The sequence below is a fragment of the Equus asinus genome, chromosome 4, assembly GCF_041296235.1.
Source record: "Equus asinus isolate D_3611 breed Donkey chromosome 4, EquAss-T2T_v2, whole genome shotgun sequence".
Classification (NCBI taxonomy): Eukaryota; Metazoa; Chordata; class Mammalia; order Perissodactyla; family Equidae; genus Equus; species Equus asinus.
The window spans coordinates 127,744,408-127,765,295 of NC_091793.1; the positions used below are offsets into that span (position 1 = coordinate 127,744,408).

The 20,888-nt window shown below is 40.0% G+C and overlaps 1 protein-coding gene across 12 annotated transcripts in view; it reads left to right on the forward strand.

The window, feature by feature from the left end:
- The window catches only part of MYO1B (myosin IB), a 185,514-nt gene extending 169,400 nt beyond the window's left edge, over nucleotides 1-16,114 (forward strand). For all 12 annotated transcript variants that reach the window (XM_070508267.1, XM_014837538.3, XM_070508264.1 and 9 more), the window contains 7 exons: nucleotides 1,210-1,284; nucleotides 2,704-2,838; nucleotides 5,195-5,301; nucleotides 7,636-7,768; nucleotides 8,117-8,269; nucleotides 9,605-9,732; nucleotides 14,567-16,114. In XM_070508267.1, coding sequence (XP_070364368.1) covers nucleotides 1,210-1,284; nucleotides 2,704-2,838; nucleotides 5,195-5,301; nucleotides 7,636-7,768; nucleotides 8,117-8,269; nucleotides 9,605-9,732; nucleotides 14,567-14,690 — 855 coding nt within the window. In that variant the 3' untranslated portion in view covers nucleotides 14,691-16,114. The remainder of the gene's footprint in view (nucleotides 1-1,209; nucleotides 1,285-2,703; nucleotides 2,839-5,194; nucleotides 5,302-7,635; nucleotides 7,769-8,116; nucleotides 8,270-9,604; nucleotides 9,733-14,566) is intronic.
- Nucleotides 16,115-20,888: the final 4,774 nt, after the last annotated feature.

Sequence of the window (20,888 nt, forward strand, 5' to 3'; positions counted from 1 at the left end):
GAGAATTTTTAAACCTTAATAATCTGCAGGTGTAGAGGATGGGTGTGGCGCTCAGATGCCCAAAGGGAGCAGGCTGGTCCCATGCATGAGGGAGGGTTAGGAACGAGGGGACCTCATGCCGCCTGGAGCATGCATCTCTCCTCTAAAGGCAGCAGCAGCTACTCTGGTCTTCTCAGCCCTTGTCATGTGGGAATGGGGCTCTCTGTTGCTAGATCTTAGTAAATTTTAAGAAAAACTTGCAGTCTGAATTCCTCTGTGAAGCTCTTAATTTAAAATATGCTTATAAAACATTTTTCTACAAACCGAACTTGCTTAGTAGGTTGCCAGCTTGTAACTTCTAATGTAGAAATATTTTGAACATGTGCTATTAAACCTGGAAAACTAGAGACAAAAGAAAAACGTTCATAATGTCTGAATTATTCAATAGGCTAATATTTTGCTAAATTCTAACTCTCCCATTTATAGCTGGATGTAATAAATATTTTACATGTTTTTCCCTCAATTTCAAAATATAACTATTTCATTCATTCAGCAAACACCTCACTCAGTTATTTTATTTGTTAGACATTAGTTTACAATGTAAATACAACTACTTAGCAAGGAAGAAATAGGTAAATTAAAACTATGATATGATGTTGTAAGTGCTACGATAGTATTCAGTAGAAAATTTCGTGTGAGGATGAGAGAAAAATTGATGTAAGTAAATGGAGGATAATGTAGTTCAAAAGCTTCTTTTTAAGTACTTTTTTTTACTCATATCAGTTCTCAGTGTACAGTTCTAAAGTCCTATCTTTGTGTGCAAGCCTTTTGGAACTGCAGTATCGTTCTTCAGGCATTTTTTGCCTTTTAGGGACAGTTTGAGGCAAAAATTACCTTATATAATTTTTTCTGAAATGTATTTTGATTTGTGACGAGTTTGCAGCTATGCCTGTAAAGTTTTTCTCGTCAAGTCATCAGACTCTTTAAAAACTAGTTAAGAGGATTTAAAACATCAAAACATTCTTGTATCATCACTTTGCATCTCCTAATTTATTTTTCTCTGACTTAAAATCCACTCTCTGAGTATGCTTCAATTATTTTACTACATCCAGAAAGGCACGTGTAAATTTATTTGCTCCACCTCTTTTCATATTTAATAGAGGTGTGTCATCTTTATGGGTATCTGCTGGCCACACTTTAACCTCTGTATTCTGCTTCTTCTTTCTAAAGGTACGGAGAGAGTACAGGAAATTCTTCAGAGCCAATGCTGGAAAGAAAATTTATGAATTTACTCTTCAGAGAATTGTAAGTTTACACTTTTTATATGGCTAATTAGCGTTATTGGATTAACCTGTTAACAGTACCAACTCAGGAATATGTGACTTATTTGGTAACTGTTAAATCATAACTATGACACTAAGAGATTGTGACTGTGTTTTAATCATTTCCCTCAATTTTTGGCAGACTTGTGTCAGAGTTAGTAGTGGCTCGTATATGATTAATAAAATGTTTTTCTTCTTTGACAGAAAGAAAATACTTTGGGGAAAGTGAGCCTAAGAAAGCCAAGTGTCTTAGTTCAGGCTGCTGTAACAAAAATACCATAGATTGGCTGCTTAAACAATAAACACTTATTTCTCACAATTCTGGAGGCTAGGCAGTCTAAGATTCGGGGTACCCACATGGTCTGGTTCTGGTGAGAACCTCTGGATAGTTTCCTGATGTGGCAGAGAGAAAGAGACGCAAGCTCTCCTATCTTCCTATGAGGGCACTAACCCCATCACGAGGGCTCTACCCTCAGGACCTCGTCAAAACCTAATTACCTCCCAAACCCCGTCTCCTAATATCGTCCCTTTCGGGGTAAGGGTTTCCACAGAGGAATTTGGGGGCAGTGCCTGACATCTTGCCCTGCTAAACTGCCATGAGCTGCTGCAGGGCGAGCTTGGTAAACAAGTGAGTGGCTGGAGGGGAGAAGGAGAGCGAGGCTGTGTCAGTCTTCCAGGGTGGGTTCTGAAGTTCCCCTCTGTCCTTCAGAGAAGTTGATGTAGTGGTGAAGCTTGCCAACTCTGCAGCCAGCTTGCTCTGCCGCTTACAGATTTGTGACATGAGCAACTTTCTTAACTTGTGTGGAACTCGTTTCATCATCTGTAAAATGGCGATGATACTGGCAGGAAGCTGATAGAGTTGTTTTAAGGATTAAAATGGGATAATGATATAAAGCTCTTAAGTGCCTGGCCTGTCTTAGGTCCTCTAGAGCAGTGCTGTCAACAGAACTTTCTGCAGTGCTGGAAATGTTGTCTGTCTTTGTGGTACAATAGAGTGACCACTAGCCATGCATGCCATTGAGCACCTGAAAGGTAACTAATGTGACTGACAAACTGGATTTTTAATTTTTTTAAATTACTCAAAATTTAAATACAAATAGCCACACGTGACTAGTTGGCGACCTATTACATGGTACAGCTCTCTAGTGTCAGCTGGTAATAGTTTTGATGTTAATATTAATATTAGTTAGTGTTTTTCTTTTCTCTTAACCGTTGGTGGAGCTTAGATTTCCCAATCAATGCGAAGAGTAGAACAGAGACTTTCCAGAGAAGTTACAAAGTTTTATGGACTAAAACATACTAAATTCCACTGAAGACTGGTTTGTTTGATTCTGGTTTTACAAAACAATGTCTTTTCTGGTATATTTTACTCATTTGATATTTTCTGTCATTCCCAACACAGGTGCAGAAATACTTCTTGGAAATGAAAAATAAGATGCCCTCCTTATCTCCAATAGATAAGAATTGGCCATCCAGACCTTACCTATTCTTGGATTCTACTCACAAGGAGCTAAAAAGGATTTTCCACTTGTGGAGGGTAAGAAATGTCTCGTTATATTTTTTCAGTGACTTTTTATCATATATTTTGGGTGTTTGCGAAGTGTTATGTAAAAGCCCATTTTTACCATGTTCGTTCTCTAGCCTCAAGGAGAATGACTTGAGGACGTTGGTATGTTTGAGTCGTGCACTGTGCTTGGCTTTCTGTAGGAAATCCTAGAGCAGCCAGGTGGCCCCACGGTGGTCTCCCCTCGTCCACGGTTGGAACAGAGAGCGTGTGCCCGCATCGTCTTTCCCTTCCAGGTCACAGCTGCGTTCAAGTAGTTGTTTTTTTTTCATCTTTATCTGAAGGAGTATTACCAGAGATCGAAATAATAAAATGTGAACATCTTCAAACAAACGATGTAGTTAAATCCTGCGAATCATAGGGGTTTACTCTGTAAGATTTATTGAATACATAGACATACATGTGAACACACAATTTTTTTTTTTAAAGATTTTATTTTTTCTTTTTCTCCCCAAAGCCCCCTGGTACATAGTTGCGTATTTTTAGTGGTGGGTCCTTCTAGTTGTGGCATGTCGGATGCTGCCTCAGTGTGGCTTGATGAGCGGTGCCATGTCTGCGCCCGGGATCCAAACCGGCGAAACCCTGGGCCGCCGAAGCGGAGCACGTGAACTTAACCACTGGGCCATGGGGCTGGCCCCTGAACACACACATTTTGATAGGCTGGAAAAAAAGCTTTAAAGCCTCCCCAAAGACATTAAGGAGATTAAAATTTCCTTCCACTTGAATTAAAGGGAAGCTGAAAATCTATTAGATGTAGCCTTATATTTTGGCTTACTTAATTTTATAGGAGAACATAACATGTAATTTAGGTATTGCCCAGTGTGGGGTACATGGGGTATTTGTATAGACATTGACCTTTTCAGTAACTTAGTTGGTAAATGGAATGCTAAACATGTACACGTATCAGATATAATAAAATCGTTAGATTAAAAGCCTTGTATTTGGTAAGTGAATGATTGATGGATTCCTCTTCCGGAAACTCTTCTGTCCTGCACTAGGCTTGTTCTTTACCAGGATCACGTATGTGTTAGAGAGACATCATCACTGATTGATGTATTGCTTGGTAGTAGCACAACGTATGGAACTGGATTCTGAGTTCTGTTCTCTAACTTAGTGAGTCAGTTTTGTGAGATTCACCAACATTTCAGTGTTTCTCTCCCCTCTTAAATCTCACATAGAAACTATTTTCAGAAATAACTGTGGGGAGCTGCTAATGCCGGGATCTGCTCTGCCTCCACCCTCGCCTGGCTCCCGAGTCTCGCTTCTACCTCCTTGGGTCGGGGGTGGAGAATGAGAGGGATGTGTTTTTTCTTGAAAGGTGGGGCAGCAATGCTAGCATTCCTTTATACAGTTATGTTGGGGCTTCTCAACCACACCTGTAACTGAATTTCTTAGAGAGTTCATCTAAAAAACCTGGCCCTGCCCCTCTACCCGCCGCCCCCCGCCCCCCGCCGTCTCCTTGCAGTGCAATCTCAGAATCAGGGTGAAAAGGAGGTTTCTCAGGTCCCATGTCCACAGTGTACAATTAGAGTGAGGGATGTGGAGTTTTTCAAACTATAGGTCATAGCATATTTGTGGGTCATGAAATCACTTTAGTGGGCTACTACCAGCATTTTTAAATGAAATACACCAGAATAGAAAATAATGGAGTACACAACATGTAGAAAGGGTATTTTTTTATGAAAGATAGGCACCTGAGCTAACATCTGTTGCCAATCTTTTTTCTCTTTTTCTTCCTAAAGCCCCTCAGTACATACTCTCATTGTGAGTGCCTCTGGTTGTGCTATGTGGGACGCCGCCTCAGCGTGGTCTGATGAGTGGTGCCATGTCTGAGCCCAGGATCCAAACTGGCAAAACCCTGGGCTGCCGAAGTGGAGCGTGCAAACTTAACCATTCGGCCATGAGTCTGGCCCCTTCCAATCTTTTTTTTTCTAGTAATGTTTTGTGACGCTTTTGTGTCGGTTGACTATATGCGTGTGTGTAAATGTATGCACTGGGTTGTGTTATATGGTGTTTTTCTTACTGCGAATCTCCGTAAAAGAGTGTGACAGCGTCAGGACTGAAGGATGTCCGGGGACTGACATCATAATGCGGGAAGACAGTACTCCCAGCAGGGCCCTTGTCTGTTTCCAAGAAGTATCACCAATTCTGCAGTACAAGCAGTGAAACCACAAAGCAAAAATGCTTCTGGCCTTGTAAATGAATATTTCATACACATTTACTCTTATTCTTGCTGCTGTTAAATTGACTTAGCATATTGAAGAATGAGTAATGCTTTGTTTAAAGAAGTGATGTCTTATTTTTCTTTTCTTCTTTTCATATCTCACAGTGTAAAAAATACAGGGACCAGTTCACAGACCAGCAGAAACTTATTTACGAAGAGAAACTAGAAGCCAGTGAACTCTTCAAAGACAAGAAGGCTCTGTACCCATCCAGGTATTATGGCTTTGCTTTACCCATAAAGTCAGTATTTTAAACGTTTCTCAAGTATGTTCGTAGGTCTTTTCTAGTAGAGTCTGATTTCAGTAATACATGAGAGATTTTTAAGTTTTTGAATTATTTTATGAGGAGCTGGATATGAACACACATAAACACATTTGAGCAGTGGCTTTCAAAGTGTCCTTGAATGAAACAGGGTTACGTTGGTTGATTTTACTCCATTGGCATTAGCTCAAACACTTCACTAAATAATCAGAAGTCGCCATTTAAAATGAAAATTGTATAGGCCATTAAGATAAATTTATATTGTAAATTCCTATTAGTTTGCAGAGACTAGGCCAATTTCTGTTGGCAATATAGTGAAATTGCCATTCCAGTCTTCCTACTGTAACAAGCTGGGTCAGAACCTCATTTGTAAGATAAATGAAGAGTGAGCCAGGATATCACTTTGGAGCGTTGCTTAAGCACTGGTCTGTGCTGGCCTTTGGTCCGTCCACTCCCTGGGCGTGGCTTCAGTGGGCTGTGCAGCAACTTCAGTTCCTTTATTGTAGACACCAAGTACTTAATAAAAGAAGCAACACCAATTGCAAGTTTGCCAAGTGACGTCCTTGGGAAAGACTGCTTATCTGAATATTCTTACATCTCCCAAGTTTATTCCTGAATGAATTCCTATCCCTTTTTCATCTGGTGTTTATAAAAAAGTAGCTTGTACAATTTCAAGCCAAATTTATAACAATTTTTAGTTTTTCCAAAGACTGGCCTAGAAATAAAAATGCATTATGTGCTAAGTATATTTGTATTTATTGTATATGGTATGTTTCTATTGTCTGTGTCTTTACACGTTTGAAAGCTCTTCCTTCTAAAGGATTAAATAAACATAAGTTGCCAGACTCATTCAGTTGAAATATTTTAAAGGACACAGCTTTCTTGGTCAGCTGATTTGGCTGTTTGAGGTGGCATATATTGTAAGTCAAACATAGCATCTAAATCCAAAGTTGTCCCTAATGCCTGCTACATAAAGCATATTCAAACAGGAAAATGGTCTATATGCTTTTTCCAGCAACCAATTTCATTCAGCTGCTTATATGTTTTCAACTTGTGGAATAACCTTCTTAATGAGCATTCTTTGTAGATGAATCTTCAGAAACTGGAGGGAGAAAAATGCTTTTTTGAAGAAATAAATTCAAAGGCTTTAGTGCTCTTTGTTATTAAAAACACATTTGAATGTGAACAACAACAATAAAAAATGTTAGCATCAAGCCAAGTCCTTTTGGGTAGTTTTATCAGTCTTCAGGGCTGGTGGCGTGCTCACCCTAGAGCAGTGAGAGGGGTGGAATAATTTACCCTCCCACCACTGTGTGAAGCAAGCGGCAGCTCTTACGGGTTTCAGCTTTTATATCCTGGGAGCTGTGAAATGCTGACCACCTACGTGGATTTTTCTTCCCTGATCCTCCACCCACAATGCAAGCATTTAAAGTTGTATTTGCAGATTGCCAGGATAGCAATTTTATGGCTCTAAATGAAGCACCAGGGTTTTTTTTCTTGGTGTCTTTGAAGAAGCTGCCCTGAGAGTGTCACCCGACCAGTCTTTAGGGAGGTTGACATCTTAGGGTATGTGCACGATTATGCCTCTTGTAAGATGTAATTGGTTTGAAAGAAAACTGCCTGATTCAGAATGTTTGCCTGGGCCCCATCTGTCCATTTAGAGGCATGTCCTAGGAGGAGAGGCCTGATTGTGTTTTGCTATATTGCCTATTTAGAGCCAGAGGTATATGGTAATGGTAAGTGCTCCATGGTTTTCTTCTAAAGTGGTTGCTCTGTATCTGTTCTTCCCCGGAAGGCCTATTGATTTTCTCACTCTGCAAGAAAATGAAATTTTTCTTTGGAGCAGGTGATGGCAATGATTTGTGCTCTTTTTTCCATTGTCACATGTTGTTTAAAGGCATTAATAAATCGGTTTTGGGCAGCTGTCAACTTTATATTAACAGATTAGAAGGAATTGCCGTTTTCTTCACATGAGGCCATGCCTTTGGGTCTTGGCTACCATTCTTGTGGGTGATTCCTATCCTGATTGTTCCATGTGATAAAGTTCTTATCAAAGACCTACCTACCAAGTGCCATGATCACATCAGAAAAACATTTGAAATAGGTTTAAGATTCTGTTTTCAACTTATATTTAGTGCAGGTGCAAGTATAATGTATAACATGTAAAATAAATTAACTTTTTATGAAGTTGTCAGATACTCTTAGGAATCAACTGATCTGTTAGCTTTTTCCAGTGATACTTCCATTTGAAACCATTTCTAATGTGAGGGAATCTTCTTCCTTTAGTGTTGGGCAGCCATTCCAAGGGGCTTACCTGGAAATCAACAAGAACCCCAAGTATAAGAAACTCAAAGATGCCATTGAAGAAAAGATCATCATTGCTGAAGTTGTGAACAAAATTAATCGTGCTAATGGCAAGGTAAAAATGTTAATCCTAAAGACACATGAGAGGTGTTTATCAGTTGGGACAGTCATCTTTAGTTTTCTGAATGTTAAAATTTGCATTTCTTTTTCTTGGCAGAGTTATTGTGAAGGAAGCTATTTTCCCTTACCTTTAAAACATGGTGGAATTTTGCTTATTCTCTGAAATTTTTATGAATTAAAATGTATTATCTGTGTTCTGTGGTTCTCAGTTTGTATAGGCGTGCATGCTGAAAGGTATTGTAATAAAATGTGTGTTTCTGCAAATAACGAGTGCTTTAAACTCATGGACCATTTTTGGGTATTTTTGATCATTGGTTTTCCTTTTTGTTTTGTTTTGTTTTAGAGTACATCCCGAATTTTCCTCTTAACAAATAATAATCTCCTTCTTGCTGATCAAAAGTCTGGACAGATCAAGTCAGAGGTTCCCCTGGTGGATGTGACCAAAGTGTCGATGAGCTCACAAAACGATGGCTTCTTCGCTGTCCACCTCAAAGAGGTAAAGCTTCAGTCATTGACTTGACTGAAAGATTTCTGCGTTTATTCTGTCTTTTAGCCATTGACTTAAAATTTTCCACATCTGAATAATCCTGTTACTTGAAATTCACATGTCCTTACTGATTTGCAAATTTTAGCTAATGTGTAGAAATACCAAGATATTTTAAATGATGCTTCCTTCTGTTGGTTCTTCCATGTGCCAATTTAGCAAGTGTCTTCTTGTTCGTCTTTAACTTGGTGATTTTTCATTAAAGAATGCAACCACAGTAAAACATCTGCCTCGTCATTTTGACCTAAAGCCTTTTTAGTGTTTTGTGCTTTTAGCTTAAACAGGACCTCCTGACCCAGGTCGAGTGGTTAAGAATGTAGGCTCTGTGTTGGTCTCACTAACTTTACGCTGACCTTGGCCAAATCATTTAACTTCCATGTGCTTACCTAGTTTCCCTTCTCTTTAAAAAGGAGATAGTAACAGTACCTCCTTCACAGCGTTGTTATGAGGATTAAATGAGACGCTGTATGCAAAGTGCTCAGGACAGTGCCTGTCACAGAACAGTCACTGAGTAAACGATGTTGGCAAATAGCAGCCATATTTAGGGACGTGCAAATGCTGAGTGCCACCCTCCATCCTCCTAAACTTGGGACAATCCCATAAGCTTAGTTCAGCCTGTTTTCCCCCCTGTGGCTCTTAACCTAAAGGGGGCTTATCACATCCTGGGACAGTGGTCCTCAACCTCCATGACACGTTAACACGATGCTGATGCCCAGGCCAGACTCCTAGTCCAATCGCGTCAGAGTCTCTTGGAATGGGCCACAAGCATCCTATTTTCTGAAAGCTCCCAGATGAGTCCCTTTGCAGCTGAGGTTGAGAGCCACTGCTCTAGGATATTTGTTGGAAGTATTGTTTTTGCTATTTTTTAAACCAGATCACCGAGGAGTGTTTTAAACAGCTCTTTCAGAATGAGTTACCGGTTAGGTCAGTGCTTCTTGAACCTGAATGTGCACACAGATCACCCAGGGACCTTGTTGTGGATTCGTATGCAGTGGCCTGCGGTGGGGCCTGAGAGTCTGTTTTTCTAACAAGCTCCCAGGTGATACTGGTGGTACTTCTGGTCCATCGGCCAACCTTTGGGTAGCAAGGGGCTGGGTAACCTTGCTGAAGTGCTCTGAGCAAGTTGGAAGAAACACTGCTTTTGTCCTTATTGTTTATGCGGAAGAATGGACTTGAGTATCTGATTTTTTAGAGAGACTGTAAATACGTTTTCAGCCAAGTCGGTAAACATTTACCTCCTGAGCTGTCTTTAATTGTGATTGTCTGACCCTTGGTTTGTCCTTTTAGGGCTCTGAAGCAGCTAGTAAAGGAGACTTTCTCTTCAGCAGTGATCACCTGATTGAAATGGCCACCAAGCTTTACCGGACGACTCTCAGCCAAACCAAACAGAAGCTCAATATTGAAATTTCCGATGAGTATGTTCTTGAGTTGCTTGAATATACCTTTCACTTTCAGCTTTGTCGTTTTAGTTGAGCAGTCCGACCTCATTCATTTATCCAGACACTACTTAAGTAACCGAGTCTGTGTTTGTATTTGTTCTGTTTTATGGATTTGAGTGAAGGATGCTGACCAAGTCCCTGCCTTCATGTGCCTGACATCTAGGTGGAAGAGAATATGCACAAATAAGATAATAAACAGGTGATAGGACTCTGAGTAGTGGCAAGTGCTTGTGGAGGGAACAAAGCAGGATAGTGAGGTCGGAGAGGCCTCTTGGATGCAGCGACATTTGGGTCGAGACTGGAATCAAGTAAGACAACCATTGATTGAGCCAGGCAGCCGTCTAGGGAGCTTCCAGGCAGGGAGGTGGCAGGTGCAGAGGCCCTAGGGCAGGCATGAACACTGTGACAGAGTGAAATGCTAGGAAAACACCCTGGAGAGAGAGGCAAGCACCCGGCCATGTAGAGCTTGGTAGCTGAGGTCAGGAGGTGAGATTTTACTGAGGATGATGGAAAGCCGTTTTACGTTTTGAGCAAGGGTGTGGCATGATCTGATTTATGATTTTCAAAGCTTGCCTTGGCTGCAGTGTGCAGAATAACTATGGGGAGGCAGGAGTGGAGGCAGAGAAAACAGGAGCTCCTCGGAGCTGTGTAGAGTGAGGATGCTGCAGCTCAGGCTGAGGTGTGAGTGGGAGGCACTGAGAAGTAGTCGGATTCTGAATGTGATTTGAAGGAAAACAAGAGGACTTATTAACAGATTGGGTGTTCAGTTTTGGGCCTGAGCCCAAGTGGTGGTGCCATTTACTGCAATAGATGACACTGGGGAGAGAGGGTCTGGGGGCGGCAGGGACGAGGCGAAATCAGGAGTTCTGTTTGGATGTGTGATATTTGAGATGACACTTTTTCGCATAGATGACTAGACTTAAGAGAATAAGCACTCCATGTTGATGAGCGTTCATTAGTGCCGAGACTGCTATAAATGTGAAATCTACTTTTTTTACTTAGCATCAGGTCTCCAATTATAGAGACTGATTATTTGCATGTAGAATGGAGCATCCCCCCATTTATGAAATCTGTCAGTATTAATGCATTTGAATGAATTTGAGTTACTCTCTTGATTGATACTTAATTAGTTACTTTTCGATGGATTGTTTACTATCTGCTTATATACTTCTTTGCATGTATAGTAAAAATTTGCATAACCAGATTACTCAGGAAATGTTTTATTTTCTAATTAAGATTTTGCCAGTCTATTCTATTTCAGTGCTTCCTAAAAGCTTTTCTAGAATAAATTCATACCCATGTCTATCCCTTTGTAAGCCAAACTAACTCTTGTTGATGTGTTAGGATTTACAGAACCTTGGGGTCAGGGTCTGTTCTCAGTGAACACTGAGAGTGGGGTTTCGATTGGGTGCGAGATGGCCCTTTATGTAGATCCTAAATGGGGAGTTGCAGTTGGGACTAAATCACTCTTCTTCTTGAGTCCTTTTTCATAAACAAAGAATATTAGAAAAAAAGATAATAGCTAATTGGGTTAAGTCAATTAAGGTTTTAACCTGTAAGGGCCTGTTAGAGCTTTAAACTCCCTTTAGATGAAATTTTTCGTAACTTAGGGTGCTGGGCTTATGTCTTGGCGGGACTGGTAATTCCCAGTCTTCATGGGAATTGTGTATTCTATGTATTCCAATGCAGAATCCATGGATTCTGTGTATTCCAACACAGGAGCACCTTGGCATATGGATGAAGCAGCCTCGTAGTTGCCTGCTACATTAATAGGGCCGTCTTTACAGAGAAAATCACACCAACATCCAGGCTAGAAAGGAGTGCTACTTTTACGCATTTCCCAAACTGGTATTCTGAGAACGCTGCCTCTGCAGGATGTTAATAATGGTGTGCTGTGAAGGATATTCTCCGGAGGAAATTTACGTCTTCCTTTCCTGCGGCACTTCTCAGGGCCTCTGCAGTCTTGTTGCGCATTACAACTCTCCTGAGGGGTCTGGGGGATAGTATGTGCTGTGTTTCTCAAACGTAATCAACCACAGAACCCTCCAGTGGCTCTAACGGTTTGTGTTCAAGGCCCACGATCACGGAACACTGATGGGGCTCGTTTGCTTCTGGGCAGCAGGGACCCTGCCTTGTCACAGAGGGCTGTGATGTCCTGGTTGCATAAGCTTTCAGTAAACATGCTTATCTGAGTGAAGATTTACAGCCTGGCCACGTAAAGAAAACAGACATTAGTAGCTTTGTAAACCACTCCCTAACACCTTTCCTTCCCCAATTCCTAATTCTTGGTTGGTCTCAGAAAAATAAAATAGCTGATGGAAACTTGCCTGGCCCCCGTGGCCCCTTGTCCAGGCAGCACGGGAAGCGACATGCCTGAGCAGGGTGCCCATGTAGCTTCTGTTTGATCACCTCTGGGAGCTCTTAGGCATGGGTTACACACCTCCTTGAGAGCATTTTAAATTAAACGAAATTTTACAAAGTCATGGGTAGGGGCGCCCGTGATGTGCTTTTCAGCCTAAGTGGCTTTAGTCTTTCATTGCTATGTAGACTAGTGTTGTCAACAGCATGCAGGTCAGTGACCAAAACCTTCCTCAGCGCATCCTCTTTAGAAGGAGAAGTAGTTATTCTAACAAACCCAGTCTCCATAATCATTATGGATAAACTGGATATCAGTTTACTGGGGGAGAGTCAAAGTCCTGTGTACTCCTCAGAGCGGTTTTAACCTGCACATAGAGAAGGAATAATTGAATTCATGGAGAGACTCAACTGCTTTGTAATCCCCAGTCCTTAGACTCCCAAACTGTTCCATCTGTAAATAGATTGCATTATGGATAACCTTAAATAGGATGCATGGCATTTGTAGAAATGAAGATCTGAATATATTAAAAACTAAAGTGAGTATGTTCTGCTAAACCTTTTAAATATACATTGTGTATGTGTATGTATGTATACACACGTACACATAACACATGCACACATCATTTAAGTTGCACTGTTGTTTTTCTGAATATTTTAAATCCAAACAACTAATCTATGTCCCTCTTGTTGTGGAGTTTTAACTGGTATTGATGCTGTGAAATAATGCATCGGACGTTGTTTGCTGGAGAATAATTCTCTGATTCTCTACGTGCTTACTGGGGGCCGTGCTTCAGTTTTCTCTTGTATGAAATAGAGATAGATAATAGTACTGACCTCATAGGTTTGTTTTAAAGTTGAGTTAATATATAGAACTTACTAAGAACAGTGTGGTGTATGGTAAATGCTCAATAAATTTTAGCTATTATTATTTCTAAAGTGAATTGCAATCAGGAATTGTGACCATGGAGACAGCCAATGTTTGCTAAAGTTTTTGGGAAAGAACTCCCTATACATTTACTATACTACAAGTAATCTTTGAAAATTAAAATGTAAAAATATTTGATTTTTTTAAGTATGTTATTTGTGTTAAATTTGAAAGATTTTTTTTCTTTGGGGCACGTAGATATAAGTATATGTGCTGGAGAGATATCTCAGATAGGTGAATTTGGAACTATAGCTTGTTTTTTTCAATCTTTCAAGTGGAAAAGAAACAACCCATTTAAAAACTCAGAAGTCCTGTCATGTTCAACTAACGATGAATCAGAAACTTATGTGTCACGTTTCCCTCCAGTAGATGATGTTTGCAAAACGTGGGCTCTTTAGACTTTGGAACTGAGACTAATGTGTACAGAGCAGAGCTGTTTTGATCTTTGCTGTTGTCGTGGATGCCAGCAAACGCACGATCTGTCACATGGTTGTTAGGGTGACACACTTAATTATATGCCAATAACTCAATTATAGGCCAGTATGAGAAACCTACTAGAAACATGGTACCGTTTTACCGATTCTGATGGTGGAGAGAAAAGAGCCCTGGCCTTGAGATGGGAAAGCCTGGGTTCTGGTCCAGCCATGCCATTCACGTGCCTCCCCAGTCATGTCATCCTTGAGGGCAGGGACCTCACTTTACCCAGCCAGGTGTCCCTCACAGCACCCAACCCCGGGGGAAGCCAGTGGTATGTTTGTTGTAGGAAGGTATGACGAATAATCTTGTGGACAAGCACCTGACCATTGATGGTCTGTGAAAGGAAAGATTTGGACAAGAATGTGGTTTCCCACAGTGTGGTAGGAGAGCAGGTGGCTTTAGGTGTACACCGATAGATTTTTAAATTTTTATAGTTTTACATATATATTTTTTTAACAGGTGTTAAAAATATAAGTGGCAGATCAAACTTGTGATTTTATCGTTATAATTCCATAGGGCACAGCTGTTTTGAAATATATTTATTTAGACTAAAAATAACTTTTAGCATAGTGAGCGGAGATGGCTAACATTGTGTGGGAAGTATGTGAGTAACCAGCGTTTGGAAACCGTAGTCTGGAGGGTCTCTAGACCCCTTCCTTTTCTGAAATTCTTTATTTCATTTTCTCAACTTGCTGATAGTTTAATGGGACCCCTCCCTCAGTCTAGATTTTTGCTATGCAAAAATGGAGAAAAACGGAAAAGTAGCACATTGGTCTTTCCATTTGAAACGTGGAAATAATTATTAGCCCTTCTTGCCGTATTTTGGGAGACGATGAGTTAAGGATCTCCACTTTACTTAGGGCTAAATGGTGACTGCTGGAAGTAAAATCTCACGGAGCACCTGGTGATTAATTCTGTGTACAGAAGTGCTAATGGGAGGGGAATACTTGTCAAGACCAATATCTATTAAAAAACAAAAGCTAGTATTAGTGTAATTGTCAGCTGTTTTGTGTGTACTTTTAAAAAATGTGTCCTATTCTTTTCTCCCAGGTTCCTGGTGCAGTTCAGACAGGACAAAGTATGTGTGAAGTTTATTCAGGGCAACCAGAAAAATGGGAGTGTCCCAACGTGCAAACGAAAAAACAACCGGCTCCTTGAAGTTGCGGTTCCGTAGCTGGCGCCTCCTCTCTGCTTTCACGGACTCGTGTCTTTGTTATAGTGCAATTTGGTTTTGTTTTGTTTGGGGTTCATTGTACGTTTGGGAATTGCTGAAGGCTAATACTGTTAGAGTCCCTTGGCAAAATAAAAATATTTGACTAATCCATTTTTATTATTGGAATAGTTTTAACCCCTTAGTACACATTCTGTCCTGGGGCAGGATCGTAGAAACTAACAGCGTCTGTGCCATGTCCTGTGTGTTCTTTGTTTAGTGATCGTGTTAGGTCTGTGTACCCTAAAGCAACGTATTACTCATAAATCATTAATACATCTAACTATAGGAAACGGTCTTAAAAGACAGTGCATTCATTCATCACATATTTATTGAATGCCTACTCTGTGCTAGGCACTGTGCTAGATGGTATGAAGATTTAATAGGAACTTTTTTTTGTTTTTAAGGCCGTTGCATCCTGGCTGGTTTGTGCTGGCTTTACTAGAGCAAAGAGAGTTTGAAAATGGGGAGACCAAAACAGTAGCTGCTGCTTACGGACAGCATTCTTAGGAATCCTGTAGTATGATCTTTAGCAATTTATACTTCAAGAAGGGCTGGTCCTAGGAAGTAGAAATATATGACTGAGTAAAATGCCTCTACATGTGGTTTCTATTTGAAAAGAGAAAACTGACATTTGAAGGGGACTTTTAATTTGGTCAGATCTCTTGTAATTGCTTTTAACAGTAGAAAACAGAGTCAGTCTTATTTTAGAAAAAGTGACGGAAACAGTCCAGCAAGATTCTATTTTCCTGTTTCTGGTAAACATCATATATGATCCTACATATGCTAATATCTGCAGAGTGTTGTTTTCACCCAAATTTGAGTAAATATTTGAAACAGCTAATACAGTGAAGGGCTGAAAGCCTTTCTGATAGTGGCAAGCGTTCTGTACGATGTGCAATAAACATCCGAGATCTTTTTAGAAAGTTTTATTTATACTATTCATTTTGTATGAGAGAGGTGATTGGTACAGGGTGCATATTTTAGTCAAGGATCAAAATTGTTTGTGTTCATTTGCAGGACTTTTTTTTTTTCAAATTTACAGTAAGGATTCATTTTGGAAACTACATTTAAACTTTGGAACCAAATTGTTTCTTATTTGGGAGGATAATGTATATACATCGATATGTTAAATAATAAAACTGTTCTAATTTGGTGCCATTTCCTGGATCACAACTGTATTTTTGTATTTTAAGCTATTTTCTTATGTTGTGTGTCATTGTATCGTTGCACAGAAAGGCTTTCCAATCCGAACATTCTGTGTTCTCTGTGTAATTGAATTTCACTTATCTTTTATAAACCGGAAACATTCACTGAAAGTATTTTCTGGGGCTTTTCTTTTAATTTTTGTACTTAAAAAAATTGGTCCCATAAAGACATTTTCAGAAGACTTTGTGTTTATTGGAGCAGGTGGGGGACACAATTCCTTTCTTTTAGTCTTCTCTAGCGTGGATGTACAGCGGTAGATTGACAGTTCCTGAAATAGGTGAGTAGGAATTTGGAACTGAGAGGTGTTTTTTAAAAACTTTTTTAAAAATATGTAATACATTCACATTGTCCAACATACAAATAGGTAAAAAATGATATATACTAGAAGTTCTCCATCTCATCAATCACCCCTCTGCTCAGTTCCCCTGCCCCGCCCAAAGTTAACCATTGTTTTCAGTTACTTTTGCATTACTTTATGCATATGCTTACAAGAGGAAATGAAAATATGGATTCTTACCTTCTTGCTGCTTTAGTAGATAAAAGCTAATATGTTGTAGACTTTGTTGTTTACCTTGCCTTTTTCACTCTTCGTTCTTTTAACAGTGGCATGGTCTTGCATTTATGGATGCACTTTACTGTATTTATCCTGTCCACTACTGATCATCATTGGATTGTTTCCTGAATGGAAGTTTAAGTCCAGGAAGGAGAGGGCCAATATTCCATGGGTCTACTTGTTAAATTTTCCCAAGTACCTTATTTGCAGATTGTTTGTCGTGATAATTAGCAATAACAGCAGTTGGCAACAAGATATTTTCCAAAGTTTTATTTCCAAAACAGAAACTATTTAATCTCAAACTTCATGGTAGGTGTTCTTCAAAGATTTAAAAACATCTCTACAAAGTAGTTTTAAGTAAGAATATTTTTGCATATACATCCATCACATATAGTCTTGTCACCAAAATCTTTGATAATTTCTGGTCATGAAATTCATTCTAGGTGGGTTGTGAGTTTACTTGCTGGAAAAGGTTTTCTGAACTTTAGCAAAGTTTTCTGAACCTCTTTATGAACCAGGGTGAAATTTGCCTCTTTAGAGTTCGCTGAAGCAAGCTAGCCAGTGGGGTAAACATCCTGAACAATACAAGTGGAAGTGAGTCTTAGTGCTTCAAATGTACGTGGTGATGCCTCCTTGCTTTTCCATGGGGAGCAAGCTGAGAGCAATTATTTAGAGATTTTCAGCTCAGAAATAGAATATTAAACCCTGGTTTTCAGTCCTGAGGTTAGAGTTGACTGCCCTTCAGAGGCAGCTGTTGTCTTTGTGGAAGCCCCTCGCTTTCATCCCTGGGGAGAGCAGTGATAACTTGACCACACAGGAAGTGAGGAGAGAGCCACCATGCTCCAGGTGACCCGCTATAGAGCAGTGTTTCCGTAATGTCGCCAAGTCAACCTGAGTCAAAACCACAAGGAAAGCGTGTTTTATAAAAACCCCGTGCAGATTCCTGGACCGTACCCCTTCCCAACTGAATCAAAATTTTAGAATAGTGTGAAAATAGACACTTTGAAGAAAATCTTCAAGTGATCAGGCACCTTAAAATTTTGAGAACCACGAAGAAAACTACTGGAGCGTCTCTGTGGCTACACATAGCCATCTGTCTTAGCAAGTCCTCCAGGAGCTGATTCTGATGCACACCTGAGTGGATCGGAGCTGACTTGGTGCTCCTCTGTAGCTGCACATGGCATTGGTGCCTGGACCTGCCAGTGCTGCCCACCCGCCTCCAATGCCTGGCTAGACCTTGCTGATAAACTAACTGTGGCATTGCCCTATTGTAGCGAGTGAGCAACCAATACTTCTTTAGCTTTGAATTTCTGTCACTGTTGTGCAATGGGGAATTAAACTCTTGGTGGCACTCCAGAATTCCTGTGCATCCCGACGTGGCCACATGGCCCCAACTTGTTTCCAACCACCACTCAGTTGCCCGGCCCTTGAAGTGAGTGACTTGTAGCTCTAGACTAACAGACGTTGTGCTTGAAAAAAGTAACCAGGTAATGATAGTTGGCAAGTTTGCTGTGTGGTTGATGCAGATACTCTTGACTTGGACTTCCGTCTACCACAGGGCAGGAAAGGAACATGGGAAAGTTCCTCTCTAATAGACTGGTGACAGTTTTGTATTTCACACTCTTGGAATAGTAACTTAGACCCAGTACTCAGATGTAAGACTTCAGCTCAAGCTTAAACACCTTCGTTGATACTCCTGCGGTTATGGGGTGTGTCTGTAATGCCAAAGCACCAGGACCATGACTTCTCAGAATCCTAAGCACATCCTCAATATTGAAGATTTGGCTGAAATCTAAAAGAACAAGCAGTTTTGGGGCTGGCCCCGTGGCCGAGCGGTTAAGCTCGCGCGCTCCGCTGCAGGCGGTCCAGTGTTTCCTTGGTTCGAATCCTGGGCGCGGACATGGCACTGCTCATTAAACCACGCTGAGGCAGCGTCCCACATGCCACAACTAGAAGGACCCACAACGAAGAATATACAACTATGTACCAGGGGGCTTTGGGGAGAAAAAGGAAAAAATAAAATCTTTAAAAAAAAAAAAAAGAACAAGCAGTTTTATTACCATGCCATTTCAATTAATATGCTGAGTGAGAACTCTCAAGTTCTTGTAATTGAGTATAATTATGATAATTAGAGCTTGGTTTAAAATTCTTTTAGGCTAAATGTAACAGGCAGCAGCGTTTTTTTTTTTCGTATATGCTATTTTTCATGTAATAGGTAAGGTATTTAGATTCTAAGATATTCAAATAACAAGCATTCTTTAAAATGGTGTGTGCTGTTGGGGAAGGATTTAGTAAATTCCTTAATGTGTCTATTATTTTAAGGTTTTTCCAGGATGCATTGTAGTAAGAGCCTTTGTTTTTAAGCTGGGCATTGTTCTTCCATTAATACCGCAGCATTCAAATTCACTCAAACAATTAGATGCAGGGGGGTAGAAGGGAAGAGACTGAAGGACAGTAGTTTTGCTCTTCTTTCCTCTTGTTGAGAAAAACAGCTGTGAGTTTCCATTGTCCACTGGAAGATTTCATGTTGAGGAGTTAACATATTACCATTGGAGGGGTTGTTTCTTCCGATCTCATTTTAACAGTTCCATTATGTGCTCTTTTCTCAGGTTTTTGTTAGCTAAACCCTAGGAAGCCATGGCCTTGACGAATTGGCACTTGCTTTCTGGTCTCATCAGCTTCTATTTTAATAGCCACTCTGTAGAAAATTAGTTGTTTTTGAGTTGGTTTCCTCCAAATCTTGGAATTGTTTGCCTCATTCTCTTTGGTTTGAAGATCATTTTCAAAATCTGGAGTTAATCACGGTACAGCATAAGCCACGATCTTTTCCTCATTAACTTTTTTTTACTGGCATGGTGGCCAGATCCCCTCTGTTCAGTTCCATAAAATTCAACAAAAATCTGACTTTGTAACCAAGGAAAGTAGTCTCAGCTTCTCTGTTTAAGGAGGAACCTGGGAACAGAATTTAGTTCCGTATTCGCCCAAAGACCTGGCTGTACTGAGAGAAGGAAACACATTAACCAGCTACCTTGTCATTTCCCTTTTTTAAAAATTATTTTTCCAGTTTTACTGATACATAATTGGCATACGACATAATACTAGTTTTAGGTGTAAACATAATGATTTGATATATGCATGTATTGCAAAATGATTACAGTTAGTTTAGTTAACATCCGTCACCTCACATACAGTTTGTTTTCTTGTGATGAGGACTTTTAAGATCAGTTCTCTTAGATCATTTCACTTATTTTACATTCACCCCAACTTTCCTATTTTCTTTCTTTTCTGTTCTTTTTTCTTCTTTCCCCTTCCTGCCTGCCTGCCTGCCTTCCTTCCTTTTCCTTTGTCTCACCAATTAATGGATCTGGCATATTCTCTGTTTTTAATGACATACACGTCAAAAATGTACCTATCAAAGAATTTTTACAAAGTGAACACATCCTGTACCTAGCACCTGAAGAAAGAAGCACCCCAAAGATAGCACCCAGAAGCTCCCTTCTCCATTCTAGTCATAATCCCTAGCAAAAGTAACCTTTCTCTTGTTTTCTAATTTTGTGCATTTTTTTTTTTACTTTGTATATTTGGAATCATACAGTATATGCTCTTCTTCCTGGCCTCCTCCATTCAACATTACAATTGTGAAATTCATTGATATGGTCGCATGCAGCTCAAGTTTGTCCTCCCAGCTGTATAATCCATCATGTGGGTAGACTACAACATTGTAATCCATTTTACTGTTGATGGGCGTTTGGCTATTATGCATAGTGCTGCTGCACACATTTTTGTATATGTTCTTTGGTGAATATCTGTACACATTTCTGCTGGATGTCTACCTAGGAATGGAGCTGCTGGGTTACAGGGTGAGCATATGTCCAGCTTTAGTAGATTCCACAAAACTGACTTGCAAAGCACCTGTGCCAGTGTACACCCCCACCAGCAGTGTATGGAATCGCAGTTGCTCGACACCTTAGCCACACCTCGTATGGTCAGTCTTTTTAATTTTGGTCTTTCTGATGGATTTTAGCTTTAATTTGCATTTTCCTGATAATTAATGAGCTTGACCACTTTTTCAATATTGGCAATTTGCATATCATCTTTTGTGAAGTGCCCATTCAAGTATCTTGCCATTTCTTCTGTTGAGGTTGTGTTTTTCTTTTTGATTTGCAGTTATATTTTGGATATGAGACCTTTATCAGCTATGTGTGTGACATGTGTCTTCTCATAGACTGTGGCCACCTTTTTACTCTCTTAACCAGTGTGCTTGATGAACAGACATTCCATTTTAGTGTAATCCAGTTTACCAGTTCTTTCCTTTACGTTTAGTACTTTTTGTTTAAGAAATACTTGTTTGTCCAAGTTTATGAAGATATTTGCCTGCTGATTCCTTTTAGAGGTTTTTT